General features: G+C 32.6%; 3 protein-coding genes and 1 long non-coding RNA gene across 7 annotated transcripts; 1 reads left to right on the top strand and 3 right to left on the bottom strand.

Annotated features, from left to right (window-relative positions):
* The first annotated feature begins 4,623 nt into the window (after positions 1-4,623).
* On the top strand, positions 4,624-5,417 carry LOC107890236 (uncharacterized). Its single transcript, XR_005928229.1, has 2 exons — positions 4,624-4,810; positions 5,105-5,417. It is a non-coding gene; the product is annotated as an uncharacterized lncRNA (long non-coding RNA).
* A 634-nt stretch (positions 5,418-6,051) lies between these two features.
* LOC121230266 (demethylepipodophyllotoxin synthase) lies at positions 6,052-8,255 on the bottom strand. 4 transcript variants are annotated; one of them, XM_041114785.1, is made up of 2 exons: positions 7,178-8,255; positions 6,052-6,239 (listed from the first exon to the last, which is right to left on the bottom strand). In XM_041114785.1, the coding sequence occupies exons 1-2, from the start codon at positions 8,222-8,224 to the stop codon at positions 6,222-6,224; spliced, it is 1,065 nt and encodes a 354-aa protein (XP_040970719.1). In that variant the 5' UTR covers positions 8,225-8,255; the 3' UTR covers positions 6,052-6,221. The 4 variants fall into 4 exon arrangements, with proteins under 4 accessions (XP_040970719.1, XP_040970716.1, XP_040970718.1 ...); XM_041114782.1 differs by having other exon boundaries at positions 6,052-6,264; XM_041114784.1 differs by having other exon boundaries at positions 6,052-6,758.
* Positions 8,256-9,790: 1,535 nt separating this feature from the next.
* On the bottom strand, positions 9,791-11,543 carry LOC121230267 (cytochrome P450 CYP82D47). Its single transcript, XM_041114786.1, has 2 exons — positions 11,163-11,543; positions 9,791-10,325 (listed from the first exon to the last, which is right to left on the bottom strand). Exons 1-2 carry the CDS (start codon positions 11,501-11,503, stop codon positions 10,268-10,270), a joined length of 399 nt encoding a protein of 132 aa, XP_040970720.1. The 5' UTR covers positions 11,504-11,543; the 3' UTR covers positions 9,791-10,267.
* Positions 11,544-14,811: 3,268 nt separating this feature from the next.
* Positions 14,812-17,228, bottom strand: LOC107935582 (cytochrome P450 CYP82D47). Its single transcript, XM_041114787.1, has 2 exons — positions 16,059-17,228; positions 14,812-15,527 (listed from the first exon to the last, which is right to left on the bottom strand). The coding sequence occupies exons 1-2, from the start codon at positions 16,998-17,000 to the stop codon at positions 14,892-14,894; spliced, it is 1,578 nt and encodes a 525-aa protein (XP_040970721.1). The 5' UTR covers positions 17,001-17,228; the 3' UTR covers positions 14,812-14,891.
* Positions 17,229-17,610: the final 382 nt, after the last annotated feature.

Consider the following 17,610-nt stretch of genomic DNA (forward strand, 5'->3'; position numbering starts at 1 on the left):
TCTTTTTCTTCCAAAGCCTTCAAGAGAGTATCTAACTGTTGTTGACGATCTTGCAGCATATCTTCTAACTCTTGTATCATTTCTTTTAGTTCTTGACGTTTAGATCGACTAGTCATCACCTCGGCAGACACAACTTCATATTCGGCGTTCTTCTTCCTCAATTCTATCATAGCCCGCGCAGCCTTTTATTATTCTTTATTTGCTTTTCCTTTCCAAAATTCTATCCCTCCTTTAATGTTGCTTATCTCCTCTTTCCATTCTGCCGACGACTTGCCCAGCCCACCATTTTTTATTGTGTCTCTTAACTTTTTATTTTCCAGATGGAGGTCTCTTAAGTCATTTCTCACGACTTCAACTTCTTTTTGCACTTTCTCGGTTCTGGATCTTTCAATCTGAACGTCGATCTTCAATTGGTAGTTTTCCTCTTGAAGAGCACTAAGGTCCCAAGACATCTTGGCCTTTTCTTGTTCAAATTCTTGTCTTGCCATTTCTAGCTCAGACGACATTTCCTCCGAGAAAGGATTCTGGACGGTGTAGTTCGTTGACGAGATTTGCTGACTGTTCGCTCGTTGCTTTCTCCATATGTCGTAATCTTGGGTGAGGGTATCAGCGTATAGAGCCAATTCTATGAGATGAACTTTCTTCCAAGACTTTGCAGTGTCTCGGACCCTCTTCATATACCCTTCACCTGCAAAAGCAAATTCGGATTGTGCCAATCCTCCAGTGGCGGGTATGAATTGTCGCGAAGAAAATTGCCTTTGGACTAATAGTGGGGCATATCCGACTCCTCCCTATAATCCAAGTAGTGGTACCCAATCTTGATCTCCGACCTTGTATAGCAGAACCGAAGGGCGTATCCACGGTGCTCTCCACGTTATATCCTTAGCTCGAAGGTTCTGAAAAACTGAGACCCAATGCTGTTCAGTGACTTCCTTTGGCCATTCTTTCTTGAGATAAGCTTCCAACGGGGCAAATGTTTTTGAAAACATATGGAACGAGGTACGCTCTACTTTCCAAAAGTGACTCAAAATCCAGACATTTAGTAACTGCGCGCATCCGATAAAGTGTCCTTTCCCCATTTTCCTACAACTGTTCAGGGATCTGAAGGTCTCGGCTAGGATAGTCAGGACAGGGTTGATTCCTTGTTTTAACCTTTTAAAGAAATCGACTATTGCAACTTCAAGATGTCCGAGAACTTTCGGGAAAATGATCAAACCGTAAATGTCCAAAGCGAATAGATTTATCCTTTTCAACATGTCGGGATGGTTCAGAACCAAATCTCGTAAGGCAGACCATGGAATACAAATGGTTTCATTCTTCTTTTTTATCTGTTTTTCGGCCCATGCGTCAGTCATGTCTGTCAATCTCACCAACTTTTTCTTGAAGGTCATCGGCTTAGGTTCTTTCACATATATCTTATAGGGTTGTACATTATCGATACGAAGCAGAACATCGTACTCTTCTATAGTCGGGGTCATGTCTTCCTGGTTGAAAGTAAAATATTGGTAACCCGGATCCCAAAATCTGACCATGGGTTGGATCAATCGTTCGTCTATGTTGACAGCAATCAAGTTGGCTATGTCCCCATATCTCTCAATGAAGATACCCCTAGTGTCCGAGTCCCACTGATTCCAAACCCGAACCAAATCTTCAAGGTTATTCTGGCGAACATTCACAGTTACGTGCTCGGGCAGATTGGCAATACACCCCTCCACTAGACTATCCCCTTTTTTCTTTCTGAGTTTTTAGAGACCAATCTCGGACTACGGCATTTTTCTCGGTTGTTTGTATAATTGACTCTTCCATTAGAAACCCGTTTTTTGGCAACCGATCTTTGGTCAACACCTTTCTAATATGATGCCTATAATGTATGATGAAAAACAATACGGCAAAGACAAACAACCTTGATTAGTAATTAAATACAGACAGAAAAAATATGGAAAATTTAACGAATCAAACTACCCAAATCTAGTTTATTAAACAGACCCAATCCCCTTGTATAGAAAGTGAAAATGCAAAAGGCAAGAGGCGTTCCTCCCGTGCACTTATTTTGGTAACTACTAAACGGACGGAGGTTCGGCATGGCTCTAGTTAGGTGGCTCGTATGGTTCATTATATGCGGTTTTGGTTCTAGATAGGTACTCGAATTGTCCGTACTGTCATCTGCTAAGATTAGTACGAAGCCTCGGTCATAGCCCATTACAGACTCACGAGTTCAATTCGAGGGATTACATTTATTTATGCCTATGCGGAGGGACAAGTTAACTCACGAAAGCATAAGTCTTATGTAACCCGAAAGTATTCACTAGCCTGTACGGAGGGACGAGTTAACTCACGAAGGCGTAGCATTTACTTTCACTTAAACGGACGGAGCCCGGGTATAGAGCTCATGTTATGCAAAGATGTATGTGCATGGTGTGTGGGGAGAAACTCACAAACCTTTACGTTTTATTTAAAAAACTAAGCCAAAACTAAAATCACAAAAATTTAAAGCTGAAAAACAACCGGATAAAACAAGTTAGAATATATACAACACGATGCAAATGCATAATTGTTTTGAAAACAAAAAATTTGAGGATCACGACTAAATGTTAATTTGAACAAGGAACTTTGAAAATTTTGACAACGCGCATTTAATTCAACTCGACTCTCAAAAATGGTCCCCAATGGAGTCGCCAGCTGTAGCGACGTAAAAATTTTTAGCTTAGCTTTCGGTTGGTCGCTAATTGTGATGATTTATTAAACATTTGAAAACTAACTTTCGATTTTATTAACAAAGGGAGTCGCCACCGATCCTTTTTATAGGTGTGATCGGACACCTAATAAATTTATTTTTAAAACAAAAAGAAGGCCAAGTTTAGGTCTACGTGAAAGTCCAGAGAAAAATTTGGGTTTGGGAGTCGGTTACGAGCGAGGAAGGTATTAGCACCCTCGCGACGCCCAAAATTTGTATCTTATAAACAAGTGTTGTCTTAATTTTCAAAATTGCTAGTCCAAAGTAACATTGAATCGTGATCCGATCAAAACACGAGAAATTTCAAGTTTCGTTTTCTTTTGAGAAGGATATACCGTTTTAACACGAGTCGATTGATATTCACCCAACATAGCGATGAAATCGATGACATAGTGTTTAAATCGGTACGCTGCATTGCTTATTGAAATAAATAAAAACACGAATAAATATTTTAAAATAATGAACAACGGGGTAATATATAAAAATGGGCGGGAAACGAAAGATAATAGTTGGAAATACATCAAGGCACATAATACATACAACAATAATATTAAAAACAATGACAATGCACGCGATATTAAATGTAACAATAGTATGAAATACGAGAACACAATGAGAACACAATGAATATACATATAAAGATAATTAAGAGTATATATGTAAAATATATATATGTATATATAAATAGTAATAGTGTTAGAAATATACTATATATAGTGTTTGAAGTATATACATAAGATAGTAAAAATGTATACGTAACTTGTATTATTAAAATATGTACATAGGGTAATATATACAAAAATTTAACTAATAATATTGAAAATACATGTTCATAATATATATAAAGCATATATATAATATAATATTAAAACATTTTACATAATATATACACATATAATTACGATGTTAAAAAAACATATTAATATTAATAATAATACTAATATTACATAAAGATATACTTATATATATATATATTAAAGATATGTGCATATATGATATAATACATGAATAATACGATATTTAATATATACGTAATATGTATAATAAAAATAATAATATACATAATATATAAAATATATACGTATATAACAAAACATATACTACGGTTAATGATTATAATAGTAATGGTATTAAAATACAAAAAACAACAATGTAACATAACAAAAATACTATATATATAAATCTATGTACTTAAATAGAAATATACACTATTATAATGATAAAATAATAAATATAATAACAATATTGAAACACAAAAACAAAAACAATAAAGATATTGAAGTAAAGTAATAAAAATAAGCCTATACGTAAATATATATATACATATATACATAAAACATATATAAACATTGGTAATAATAATAATAATAATAATAATAATAATGTTGAAATATAAAGGCAAGTATAGCATTAAAAATATTAAAATAGAATAAATAAAAAAACCTAATACAAATACATATATATATACACGCATATAACAAAAGAACATAATAATAATAATAATAATAATAATAATAATAATAATATGAAAATAACAAGGATATTTAGATAAAAAAACGAAAATAAACGAAAACAGGACTAAAATTAAACTAAAAACAAAGTTGTGGGGCAGATTTGAAAAGAAAATAAGGAGGAGAGGATCAGATTGCAATATGCGCGCAACATGGGAGGACCGAAAATAGAAATATCCCCAATCATTAAAACGCAGTGCTTGGTACGAGGCTAAATTGAAAACCTCAGAGAATTAGGTGGCCAAATTGCAAAATCATAGAAAAAAGGTAACTAAAGCACTAAATTGCAGCGCACTGGAGAGGTTGAGGGACCAGGGGGACAAATATTCCTAAAAGCAAAAACATACAAATCATGGAGTTAGTGGCGCCGTTTCACCTTTGACTTTTCAATTAAGCTTTTATTTTAAAACCATTTTAACCTTTATATATTTTTTCTAAAAAACCTAATGCTCTCAACCCCCCTTTTTTATCTCTTCCTCCTTTCTTCAGCTAGGGTTTCAACACCCATCATCGCCGGTGGTTCACCGTGCCGAACGGAGAGGGGAGCGGCCACGGGGTAGATCCGGTAAGACTCTTTTCTTTCTTGATTCTTTTTTGTTTTAAAGTAAGTTAATGAAATAAAAAATAAAACAAAGCAAAGATAAATAGAAAGATTGAGATAACAGAGGAAAAAAAATTGAAGTTCACCTTCTAAACTTTTCTTTTTTCTTTTGTTTTTGATACAAACTTTTTGTATTTTCCCCCCCAAAAAAAACCCCACATATTTTCGATTGAGGCTTCTTATAGCCGAATACCAAGCAAATTTCTATTGTTTGTTGCGTTTTTGCTCTGTTCTCTGTAGTTTTGTCTCGTTTTGCAGGCGATGTCAGACGCATGGATGAGAAGGGCATGCGCGGGGTGTGGTGGTGGTAGTGCGCAAGGTGGCCCATGGTTGGCCTAGCGTGCGGCGGCTGGAGGCTTGGGGAGCTGCTAAGGTTTCCTCTTTTTTTTTTCTTTGGAAAATGTTTAGTGGGCTAGGTTGATTTGGGTCTGTTGGGCTAGTCTTTTAGTTTTGTACTTTGGACTTTATTTATTTGGTTTATTGGGTTTTGTTATTTTTTATTTGTCTGGGTCAAAAATTGGCCATTACAACATTTATAAATATAAAAACTCAGATTAAGCTTTATCAATTATTTGAATTGAGTATTAAGATATTTAAATTATTCTTATCCGATAGCTCGTGTAAGATTAATTAAAAAATAATTCAATTCAATTCAATTTTTTCTCAAATCAAAGTAGAATAATTTTCAAATACAATGTTTGATTTACACCTAGGGGAAAATATTATAAATATATTTTTTTTATAAATGTTAATATAATGCTGGAAATTATCAAAATGAACGTCACTTATCGAACTTATGAAATTAGATATTATTGGCATTTAGCAAATTAAAAATTTTAAATCTTTTCATCGCGCAATACAATTTTTGATACAACAAAAATTAGATATTGTCATTGGCAATAATGTACTTGAACACACCTCCATTGAGATAGCAAAGTTGGGTAGCTTATTATGGTTATAAGGGGTGCGATGAGTCGCAAGGAAGGATGGTTTTTGAGGATCTCATAAGTTTTGAGATTTCTTGGGAGAGATTAGGTAGCGTTTTGGCATCATATGAAGCCTCTCTTTCTTCTTGTGTTATGGAGAAAACTTTTATAGAGAAAGGGGAGGCAGCTTTCACGATTATATATAAGGTTGCTGTAAAGGCATGATGGGTTCATTAGAATATGATGGGATGATTTAATGGTAGTGTGTGAGAATGTGTATAACAAAATAAAATTTTAGAAGTTTATTAGAGTATAAGATAATATTATTTTTTTCATTATTACAAGTCAAACTTAACAATTCAACTAGTTGTTGGAGTCATAAACAAAAGTAGGTAAGCGAGGAGTTATATGAACTTCCAATGGAGTTGCTTTAGGACTCGTCATTTCAGCTACTTCACGCATACCGACTGTTTCATTCAACAGGGTTTCAAACTTGAACCAATGCAACAAATTAGCTAATGTAAGTTGCATAATCTGAAGTGCAAATGAAATGCCAGGGCACATTCTTCTACCACTACCGAATGGAATTAGTTTAAAATTATATCCCCTCACATCAATGTTTTTATGGGTAGTCATGAATCTTTCAGGATGAAATTCAAAAGGGTTTTCCCAAATGAATGGATCACGATGAATCTTTTGAAGATTGATAATAAGCCAAGTGCCGGTTGAAACATGATATCCATTAACAGTGCAATCTTCAATGGATTCATGCATCACAGAAAGCGGAGCAGCAGGGTATAGGCGAAGAGTTTCCTTAATGACTGATTGAAGGTACACTAAGTTTTTGATATCCGATTCTTTCACTAACAATCTATTGTTGCCAACATGGATGTCTTACTCTTGTTGAACCTTATTTAATGCATCACGATTATTGAGTAACAAAGATAAAGCCCATATCATTGTAATCGAGGTTGTATCTTCTGCCACTAAAATAAGAGCCTATTTCATGTACCATAGATATTCAATAGCTTATCATACATCTTCAAATAAATATAAAAAAAATTCAATAAAAAATGTTAATAGAAGAAAAAATAATTATATAAAACTTTTAACTTATCATTTTCAATAACTTTAAAGATTGTGAAAAGCCAAAACAACCTACTTTATATTATTTTAAAATAGAACAAAAATTTTTGAATTGAGTATTAGTTCGATTGGTATGGATATTCTTATCAATGTAGGAGAATGTATATTCGAATGCGTTGAAACATATTATGTTTCTATTTATGGGTTGGGGAGAGGTTATGAGTAGTTCTAATTTTTGTGTTACAAAGAGTTAAAACGATTAGAACCTATAATGGAATTGTTAAAAAAAAATAGAAAACTTTAAGAGAAATGAACGTACGAGACTGGTGGCTTTGTTGATGGTATCAGCATCATGCTCCTCCGCATCTCGAAGAATAGGTAGCATCACTCCCATGAAATCCTCCTCACTATTTGCCTCATCTTCACCTCTCTTGCACTTGTGCTCTCGTAGCCATCCCTCGACAATGCGGTCTAATTCTTTCGCTATCTTCTTCATCGACTTCTCGTATCCACCTATGTTCAACCATTTCAGGAACGGTAGCGTATCCGAAATTACAAACTTGCCCGCCATTTCAAAGAAATCTTCCAATAATTCCTTACACTTCATGGTTTCACCTCCTTCACTTGAACTCGATATTCGCTTGCCCACAATAATCCTCATACTCATGTTAAGAGTAACATCCCTAAACCATCTCTTCATCTCCACCAATACTTTGTCACAATTAGTACTTTTCTTCTTGTTCCATATCTGGTACAACTGTTCCAGTGATGTTTTCACCTCGGATTCCCTTACATGTTTAAACAAATCGAGTCGGTGAGTTGAAAGGAGCTCAATGGCGACACACTTGCGCACTTGACGCCAACAAGGTCCATATGGTGCAAAGACAATCATGGCATTGTTATAACCCAAAAGCTCCATGTTTACTACCTTTGGACGAGAGGCGAATGCTTTATCATTTATGGTGAGACATTCTTTAGCAATTTCCCAATTGTTCACCACCAAAGCTCTATGCACACCTAACTTGATAGTGAACATTCTTCCATATTTGTCAGCCATGTTAGCCAAGCTTATGTGAGGTGGTTGTGGCCCTGCTAGGAGGTGAAGATGGCCAATAATAGGCCATGCTCCACCAGCCTCTGGTGGTGTTTGCTTCTTGTTTGTGTCTGTTAGGGTATGTTTTGATATCCATAGGAAAGAGAAAAGAAATAGTAACAGTAATGGAAAAGCAATTATTGCGATGGTTGAAGTTGCTGGGGATGAATGAAACGAGTCCATAATTATTGCTAGTACAGGGTAGGATGTGCCGGCAATTGAAGATGAAGGTGTTGGATTTATAGTGGTTATTAAAGTGTTCTGGGATGTCATGTCATATTCATGGCTTTAAAGTAGAATGGAGATCTTTCTTGCTTAGGGAAGTGTAATATTTTCCCAATCTATTATAATTTATTGGTTAAAATATACCCCTTATACTTGTATAGAATTTGAGATTTAATCTTTATAATTTAAAATATTATATTTTTTAATTTTAAAATTTTACTTCAATCAATATCGTTATTAATAATTTCTATCAAAATTTATCTATTTATTATATTTATTTCCTATCAATCATATACTACATCATATAAGAATAACTTAATAAAAAAATTTTAGTTGATAAATTTAAACAATAAAAATTACAATTTTAATAATTGAATTGAATTTTTAAGAAAAAAATATAATTTTTAACTTTTTTAAGTACATAAAATTTATAAAAAAATATAATCACTGACATCATATTTTGTTGTGAACATATTTTTGTTGTGAAGAAAGATTCAATTTATTTTGAAGTTAGGTGAACTAACTTTTCGTACTTGCATTAATCATACGTACCACTCCAATTTCATTATTAGTTTTCTTGTAAATATATTCTTGCATATAAAATAATAATTAGTATAAATATTATTGTCAATGTAAGAAGAAGTGAGTTTGAGTACGTTAAAATATATTATCCTCTTATTTATGAATCGAGAAGGGACTATAAATAATTCTAAATATTATATTAAAAGATCAGATACGATAACATCTTATAAAAAGTTATTAAAAAGACAATTGCTAGTTTCTAGCTTTAGCTCGAGGATAAGAAAACAAAACATTGAAACACACCTTTCAATGATTTTGGTGAAAAAGACCAATGATGCAGAGAGGGTTTTTTCTCTACAAATTCAGTCTTAAAGAGTGGATTTACACTTGTAGCTATTTCAAAATTTTAAAAATTTTAAGTTCATATAAAAGTAAATTTATACTTGGCTCTTAAAAAAATTATGATTCATCACTAATTTCTTAAAGTAATCTTTTAGCTTTGTCCCTAGTAGGAAAGGCGAAGAAGGCAGAATTCATACTAAGTGTACTTGTGTGAGATTGCAATTATTCAAAGATTAAAATATATTCGGCTTAAATCACTGCTGGTATTGTATAGTGAAATTTTCTCTCAGTAAAGCCTCGTAGATGTGGATTTAAACCCAATTTACACTTTTTGTGTTTAATCTTTTATTCTTTTTGCATTTGTTTATCAATGTATAATTCAGTGTACACATGTAATTTAATATACCTTACTACTAAATCTGTCCATGGGTCGAGCCGGGTTCAAGCTAGGCATTGTCAAAATTTTAGGCTCGAGTTCAGCTTGGCATAAAAAATAGACTTAAAATATTGCCCAAAACCAACCTGGATAAAAAATACTAAAACCTAGGCCTGACGTGCCCAAATTAAAATTTTTATATTATGTTTCATATAAAAAATTTAAAAAATATAATACATAAAAAATACTAAAAACACTAAAATAAATATTTTTCAACAACTTGAAAATAAATTAAAAAAATTTATACTTAAATAACACTAAGATAGGTTTAACTTAACAAGTAAATGCCTCTAAAATAATAACAATAATAAAATAGTAGTAACATAACAATGAAATGATAATAAAACAATGAGAAAACAATAAGATAATAGCAAGAAAACAGAAAGAAAATATCTGATTTCTTTCGTCTTTTTGCTAATTTAAGCCGAGCCCAGGCCAAAAAAGCGTTACCTAATGCCCGACCCTTTTTTTATTTAGACCTTATTTTTTTTTTAAACTCATTTTTCAAGTTTATATTTTTATCAAAATCTTCTCATTTTTTGATCCCATAAAAAAAAACTACTTACTACTAATTTCAAAATTTCAGTTTGCATTCAAATTAATTCAATCAAAACAACCACTAGGGGTCAAAAAGGAGTAAACACAAATGAAAATGACAAGAAATACCTGTCTAATCAATTTAAGAAAGCTTAAAGTTTTCTCCCCTGATTGTAGGGTGACCATCATCCATGGATACAGCCATCTTGAGCCTAAAGGGACAAAATTTTGAGATCCACTCAATGAAAGCTACATCAAGATTGATGATGCATGGGCATGATTTCAAGGCTGAGATCTCGAGGAGATGATGACCTATTATGTAAGAACAACCAATGAAGTGTAAGAAGAGGTGACAGTAGAAGTCACCCATGTGATGATAGTAAATGAAGATGGGGGGTTTTAATGCGATCCCTTTTTGAAGGACCACGATTTTGATGATGATGATGATATATAGGGAAGTTGGGTAATGGTCCATTAGGACCATTTTAGGTTGATGTTACATCAAGTACTCACCATGGTTTCACGAACGAGTCACCCTTATTTGGGTGCTGTTTTCAAATTGCCTTTGTAATTGAAGATTTTCTAGAAAAATTCTATGATGTTTGGATTCTCAAGGGTTTGGGGTTATTGTTTGTTTCACTTATATTACTAAAATGGGTAACTTTTAAATTCAATTTTAGAAAGTTTTAAAGAATATTTGATTGAGTAGAAAAGGAGGATAAACAAAGAAAGTGAGAATATAAAAATAAAATCAAATTTTAATATAACATTTATTATTTAATTTTAGTTTCAATGTTTAATTTAGTATACGAGTTTTTTTTGTTTAAATTTGGTACTTAAGTTTAGTTTTTATATTCAATTTGGTATTTATGCCAAATGATATCATATGGCTCAATGAATATTTGACATGCATACCCTAGTAAAAAAATATAGGTACTAAATTGAACAAAAAAATTTCAAGTACTAAATTATATATTAAAAATGAATTTAAGTACTTAAATAGGAAAAAAAATCCTTAAATATCAAATCAAACAATTAGAAATGAGCACCAACCATTGACAACAAGGAGGGAATCATCAATTATGTGCAGGCAATAAAAATATTAAATATGAATTATAATTAAAAAATTTGGTTAAGAAATGAACATACGAGATCTTGGTAGCTTTGTTGATGGTATTTGCATCATGTTCCTCAACATCAGGGAGCTTAGTTAGCATCACTCCCATGAAATCTTCCTCACTGTTTGCCTCATTTTCAGCTATCTTTTCCTTGTGTTCTCGTAGCCACCCCTCAACAAGTTGGTCCAATTCTTTGGATACCTTCTTCATGCGCTTCTCTTCTCCACCGATGTCTAACCATCTCAAAAACGGAAATGCATCTACCGTCACGAACTTCGCACCTAGTTCAAAGAATTCGTCCACCGACTTCTTCCATTCCACGGTTTCAACACCTTCGTATGAATTTGGTATTCGTTTCCCTACAACCATCATTAGTATCACGTTAAGAGTAACATCTCTGAACCATCTCTTCGCTTAATAATGAGAATATATTGAGTATTAATCAATGATGCATTCATTAATTTTAATTATACTTATAAATGGAGTTTTTTTTAACAATAAAATATTATTAGCGATTAGTGATTTTTTAAAAGACTCGAAAAATGTAATTGTAATATGCAAATTATAAAATTAATATTTTGGCGTTTTAAATTTTATAAATTTTAATTAACTATTTTTTAAGAATTTTTACCAAGTTGGATTTTCAATAGGATTTTGAGTATTTGGCTAGAAAATTATGTTTTTCATTAGGAATTTGAGTAAATAGTTGATGGATTTGGTAGTTAGAGAATATTGTTATTTAGACGGTAATTACTAGTACTTTTAGTATTTGTACGAACGGTTTTTTACTTTCTGTAGCTATAATATTAATTGATAGGTGCACTTGTCTTAGTCAAAATTTTAGTTAGTTTCTTGACAAATCAGCTAATTTGAATAAATAGTTGATGGATATGGTAGCTAGAGAATATTGTTTTTTGTGAGATATAGAGTTATTTAGAGGATATTTTGTTATGTATCATATAAAGAGATTGTGAATTTATGATTTATTGGTCAATGTGTCATGTCATTGGTTCATGAAACTAACTAAAAATTTGACTAAGACAAATGTACCTACCAGTTAATAGTATAGTTACAGTGAGCAAAGATATGGTTCCCACAAAAACTAAAGGTACTAGTAATTACTGTCTTTCTATTATTTAACCGAATAAATAGAATGATTGATTAAAAACTAAAATTAACTAAATTAATTAACTAATGAAGACAACAAAGAATAAAATACGAAAATCATCGAGTAAGAACCAAGAAGCAAAACAATACCCAAGAAAGAACTCACTTAGATTTCATTTTTTACTATCAATCTAAATTATACTAATATCTCTTTCGAGAGTAAGAGCAACAGACTCTAGGTTGATTAATTAGAATTTATTTCTAATTAGAACCCTATTATCGCATTAACTCGATCTATAAATTCCTCTATTAGATTGACTCTAATCTGGTAGATTTATGTCGTCTTATTTCTAGGATTGCATGCAACTCCACTCAATTACGCTAGATTTACTCTTAAACAGGGTCTATTCCTCCTTTGATTTAAACACATCAAACATGGATCAATAACCTAGAAATATTAAACCAAGAATTAAGCACACATAATTAAGAAATTTAATTATTTATTGTGTAAAATAAAAATCAAAATACAGAATCATCATAGGGTCCATCTCCCCTAGGTATTTAGAAAATTAGTTTATGCCTGCAAATAAAAACATCCAAGAGACAGTATAACCGAAAGAAATAAAGAAACTCATGATAATCTCCTAAGAAATCATTAATCTCCTAAGAAATCAACTGGGAATCTTCAATCTTGACGGAAATCTACTTTAGAATAAGCTTCAATAGTGTTTTTCGAGTTGTTTTCTTGAATATTCTATGATAGCCCACTCATTTCTTCTTATTTTTATCATATATACGTCTTAGAATGCTCGAAAAATCTAAAAAAATGCAAATTCCCGCAATTTAGGATGTAAATTCATGAAATTGACACGACCTACCACATGACCATGTGATCGTCCGTGTGGATCACACGACCGTATGGAATCGGTCACCCGTGTGGCTCTTATGGCTTGCTTCGATTTTTCGATTTTTCACTCATTTTTTTCTCCCAAATGTTCTATTAAGCATAAAAACATGAATTTAAAAGATCAGGAGTATAAAACTCACAATTTACATCAAATAATCACCTAAAATCGAATTAAGAACGTGATTAAAATATGTTACTTTTGGTACTTATCAACAAACTTGAAATTTCAATAGGACTTTATGATAAAGAGTGAGAAGGATGAACGTGAAAGCGGATAGTAAAGTTTGTCCAAGTCGCGGATTTGACTTAGGGCTCTAGGCGTTCGGAAAGAAACTTGGATTTTTTATACAACTTGAGACCAAATTAAATCCAAGTTAGATAAAACAATTAAAACAAATAACTAAAATAAAATAATAAATCAAAGATTAAGGAAGAGAATAAAGAAGATAAATGGAAAGATAGAACGTGGCGTGTAGAAGTCTTAAGAAGCCTTGGAAACACGAAGAATCCACAACCCCTTTCAAGCAGCTCTAATTTCACCTCCAGAAATAAAAACCTTGGCGAGAAAAAGTTTGAAGATGATCCCCACAATCTAAAAAGATTGTTAAAACTCTTCTAAAAGAAACTCAAGAGAAATTCTTGAAAAGAAAAATTCAGAGAGAATTTATTAACTCAAAAGAGAAATAGAATAATAATGAATTGTCTGTTTTGTGTACAATGCGAATGCCTATATATAGGCTAGCTAAATAAATATAAATAAAACTCCTAAGTATGCTAGAACTCTAATTTAATCTAAACAAAAAGTAGTTTTAAATTAAACTTTCTTGTTAACATAAAATTCCTAAATAACTTAGAATACTTAATAATTATAAAAAATTCGGAATAAAACAATAATAAAATAATAAGAGCTGATAAATAAAATATTGGGCTCATATATAATAAAAATTAAGCCTAAAACCCAAACCCAATATGATTTAAACTCGAATTAAAAGCCCGAAACTCGTAATTCCCGTCATAATCCCGTTCAGAAATTCTGCTCACGCAGTCTTCACTAAAACGGTCATAACTTGAGCTCCCGAACTCAAAATCGAGTGATTTAAAATGCATTTTGAAGTTAAGAGATATATCTTCAAACGCCATGAGACATCTCAACTAAAAAAATACCAGGATCCCATCCAAAAAGTCGTTGAAAGTCTGCTGACTTCCCAAGCCTAAAAATTGACAATTTTGATGATTGAAATTTAATAAATTTCACCCTATCTGTGCATGTATCACTTTAAGTATTTGATTAAAAAATTATGTCACTTTAAGTATTTGATTAAAAAATTATGTTTTTTCATTAAGAATTTAAGTAAATAATTGATAATTTTAATAGTTGTTAGAAGTTTATAAAAATAACCTGTTAAAATTTATCTTTATCAAAGCTCATAAAATGTTGATATTAAGAAGCTCACCTAAAACCTTCAATAACTTTTGCGGTTGAAGTCAAACATGTTTCTTTTTGAAGTAAAGGCAAACATGTGAATTCATTCTTTTTTTTTTTTAAATGATGTGACAATAAAAAGCAATTAAAAATTGCTGTATCAAAACCATATCATCCTAAGTCATAATATAAAGGAAATCTTCAAAACGGATATGTAATAATGCAGAAAATACAAAACGAAAATAGTGCTAACCGAATGAAATTTATAATTTTTTTCTACAAAGGGTAATTTTTATATGATATAGAAATTTATAACAACCAAATTAGGTATTAAAATTATAAACAAAAGTAGGAAGGCGAGGAGATATATAAACTTCTAATGGAGTTACTTTAGGACTCGTCAATCCTGGTGCTTCACGCATATCGACTGCTTTGCTTGATGGGGTTTCAAACTCAAACCAATGTAACACATTAGCCAACGTAAGCTGTAAAACTTGAAGTGCAAATGAAATTCCGGGACACATTCTTCTACCACTACCAAATGGAATCAATTCAAAATTTTGTCTTCTCACATCAAAGTCTTTGTGGGTGGTCGTAAATCTTTCTGGTCGAAACTTAGATGGGTCTGTCCATATGTGAGGATCACGATGAATCTTGTGAATATTGAAAATAAGCCAAGTGCCAGCTGAAACATTGTGTCCATCAACTGTACAATCTTCAATAGCTTCATGGGTCACTGAAAGTGGAGCAGGAGGATGTAGACGTAGCGTTTCCTTAATGATAGATTGAAGGTACACTAAGTTTTTGGTGTCTGATTCTGATATTAACAATTTATCCTTGCCAACATGGATGTCTAATTCTTGTTGGACCTTGTTCAATGCATCACGATTATTAAGCAATAAAACTAAAGCCCATGTCATTGTAATCGATGTCGTGTCTTCTGCAGCTAAAACAAGAGTCTGTTACATCATGTATCATAAAAATATTAGTATTTAGTGGATTTAGAGCCAAAATAATTTTATTAAAAGAAGAAAAAATTATACAATTGTTATGGTAAATATACACTACAGTATCTAAATTAAAATTTAATTTTTTAAATTCCTACTTTGATTTCCGTCACACATTTTAGTCCATTTTAACTCCGTTAAAATTGTCAAAACAACCCCACTTAAACTATTTGAAAACACGAGAAATTTCTGTCAAAAAGGTCAAAAAAAAAAAGAAAAAAAAAGAGAGAAATCATGTAACAAGGCAACAAGTGTCCAATATTTTATAGGAAACAAAACTGGTAATCGGTTCAGAGCAGACAGACAACATTAAAGAGAGCACAAAGTGATGAAAAACTGCTGACGATATAAAGAAACCAAATCAAACAATTAGAAATGAGCACCAAACATTGACAACAAAGAGGGAATCATCAATTATGTGCAGGCAATAGAAAGATTAAATATGAATTATAATTAAAAATTTTGGTTAAGAAATGAACATACGAGACTGTTGGCTTTGTTGATGGTATTGGCATCATGTTGCTCAACATCACGGAGCTTAGATAGCATCACTCCCATGAAATCTTCCTCACTATTTGCCTCATTTTCAGCTATCTTTTCCCTGTGTTCTCGTAGCCATCCCTCAACAAGTTGGTCCAATTCTTTGGATACCTTCTTCATGCGCTTCTCTTCTCCACCAATATCTAACCATCTCAAAAACGGCAATGCATCTGCCACCACGAACTTCCCAGCTAGTTCAAAGAATTCGTGCACCAAATTCTTCCATTCCACGGTTTCAACTCCTTCGTATGAATTTGGTATTCGTTTCCCTACAACCATCATTAGTATCACGTTAAGTGTAACATCTCTGAACCATCTCCTCATCTCCACCAATACTTTGTCACCGCTACTACTTTTCTTCTTGTTCCATAGTTGATATAACTGTTGCAGTGATGTTTTCACCTCGGATTCCCTTACATGTTTAAGCAAGTTGAGGCGATGATTTGAGAGGAGCTCAATAGTGGCGAATTTACGCATTTGACGCCAATAAGGTCCATAAGGAGCAGTGGCGATCATGGCGTTATTGTAACCTAAAACTTCCATGGCTACTACCTTTGGACGAGTGGCGAATGCTTTATCATGTATGGTGAGACATTCTTTAGCAATATCCCAACTGCTCACCACCAAAGCTCTACGCACACCCAACTTGATAGTGAACATTCTTCCATATTTGTCAGCCATTTTACCCAAGCTTATATGAGGTGGTTGTGGCCCTCCTAAGACGCGGAGATGGCCAATAATAGGCCATGCTCCACCAGCTTCTGGTGCTGTTTTCTTCGAGTTTGTGTTTCTTCTTGATATCCATAGAAAAGGGAAAAGAAATAGTAGTGGAAAAGCAATGATTGCAACAATTGAAGTCGCTGTGACTGAATGGAAATAATCCATTGCTGGATTCCTACTTCAATCTAAGATCTATATGCAATAGTAAAGATGAGGAAGTTGGATTTATATGCATTAAACGAGGACTAATCAAATAGCTTTTCACAGTGGTATGTCATTAAATTACATTTTTCATTAATAGTAACCCAAAGGAAAATGTTAAAATGTGGATGCAAATTAACTCCCAAACCCCTAATTTATGAGAATGAATGATGTAAGGATAAAATGTTACTTCAATGAAGCTAATTGACTGCAAAAAGAATCTATAAAAAGAGCTTTTGATACATGCACAGATGGGGTGAAATTTATTAGATTCCAATTATCAAAATTGCCAATTTTCAGGCTTGGGAAATCAGCAGAATTTCGACGCCTTTTTGGATGGGATCCTGGCATTTCTAGGTTGAGATGTCTCATGGCATTTGAAGATCTATCTCTTAGCTTCGAAACGCATTTTGAATCACTCAATTTTGAGTTCGGGAGTTCAAGTTATGACTATTTTAGTGAAGACTGCGCGAGCAGAATTTCTGAGACAGGAATTACGAGTTTTGGGCTTTTAATTCGAGTTTAAATCATATTGGGTTTAGGTTTTAGGCTTAATTTTTATTATATACGAGCC

Source organism: Gossypium hirsutum, chromosome A06 (genome assembly GCF_007990345.1).
Source record: "Gossypium hirsutum isolate 1008001.06 chromosome A06, Gossypium_hirsutum_v2.1, whole genome shotgun sequence".
Lineage (NCBI taxonomy): Eukaryota > Viridiplantae > Streptophyta > Magnoliopsida > Malvales > Malvaceae > Gossypium > Gossypium hirsutum.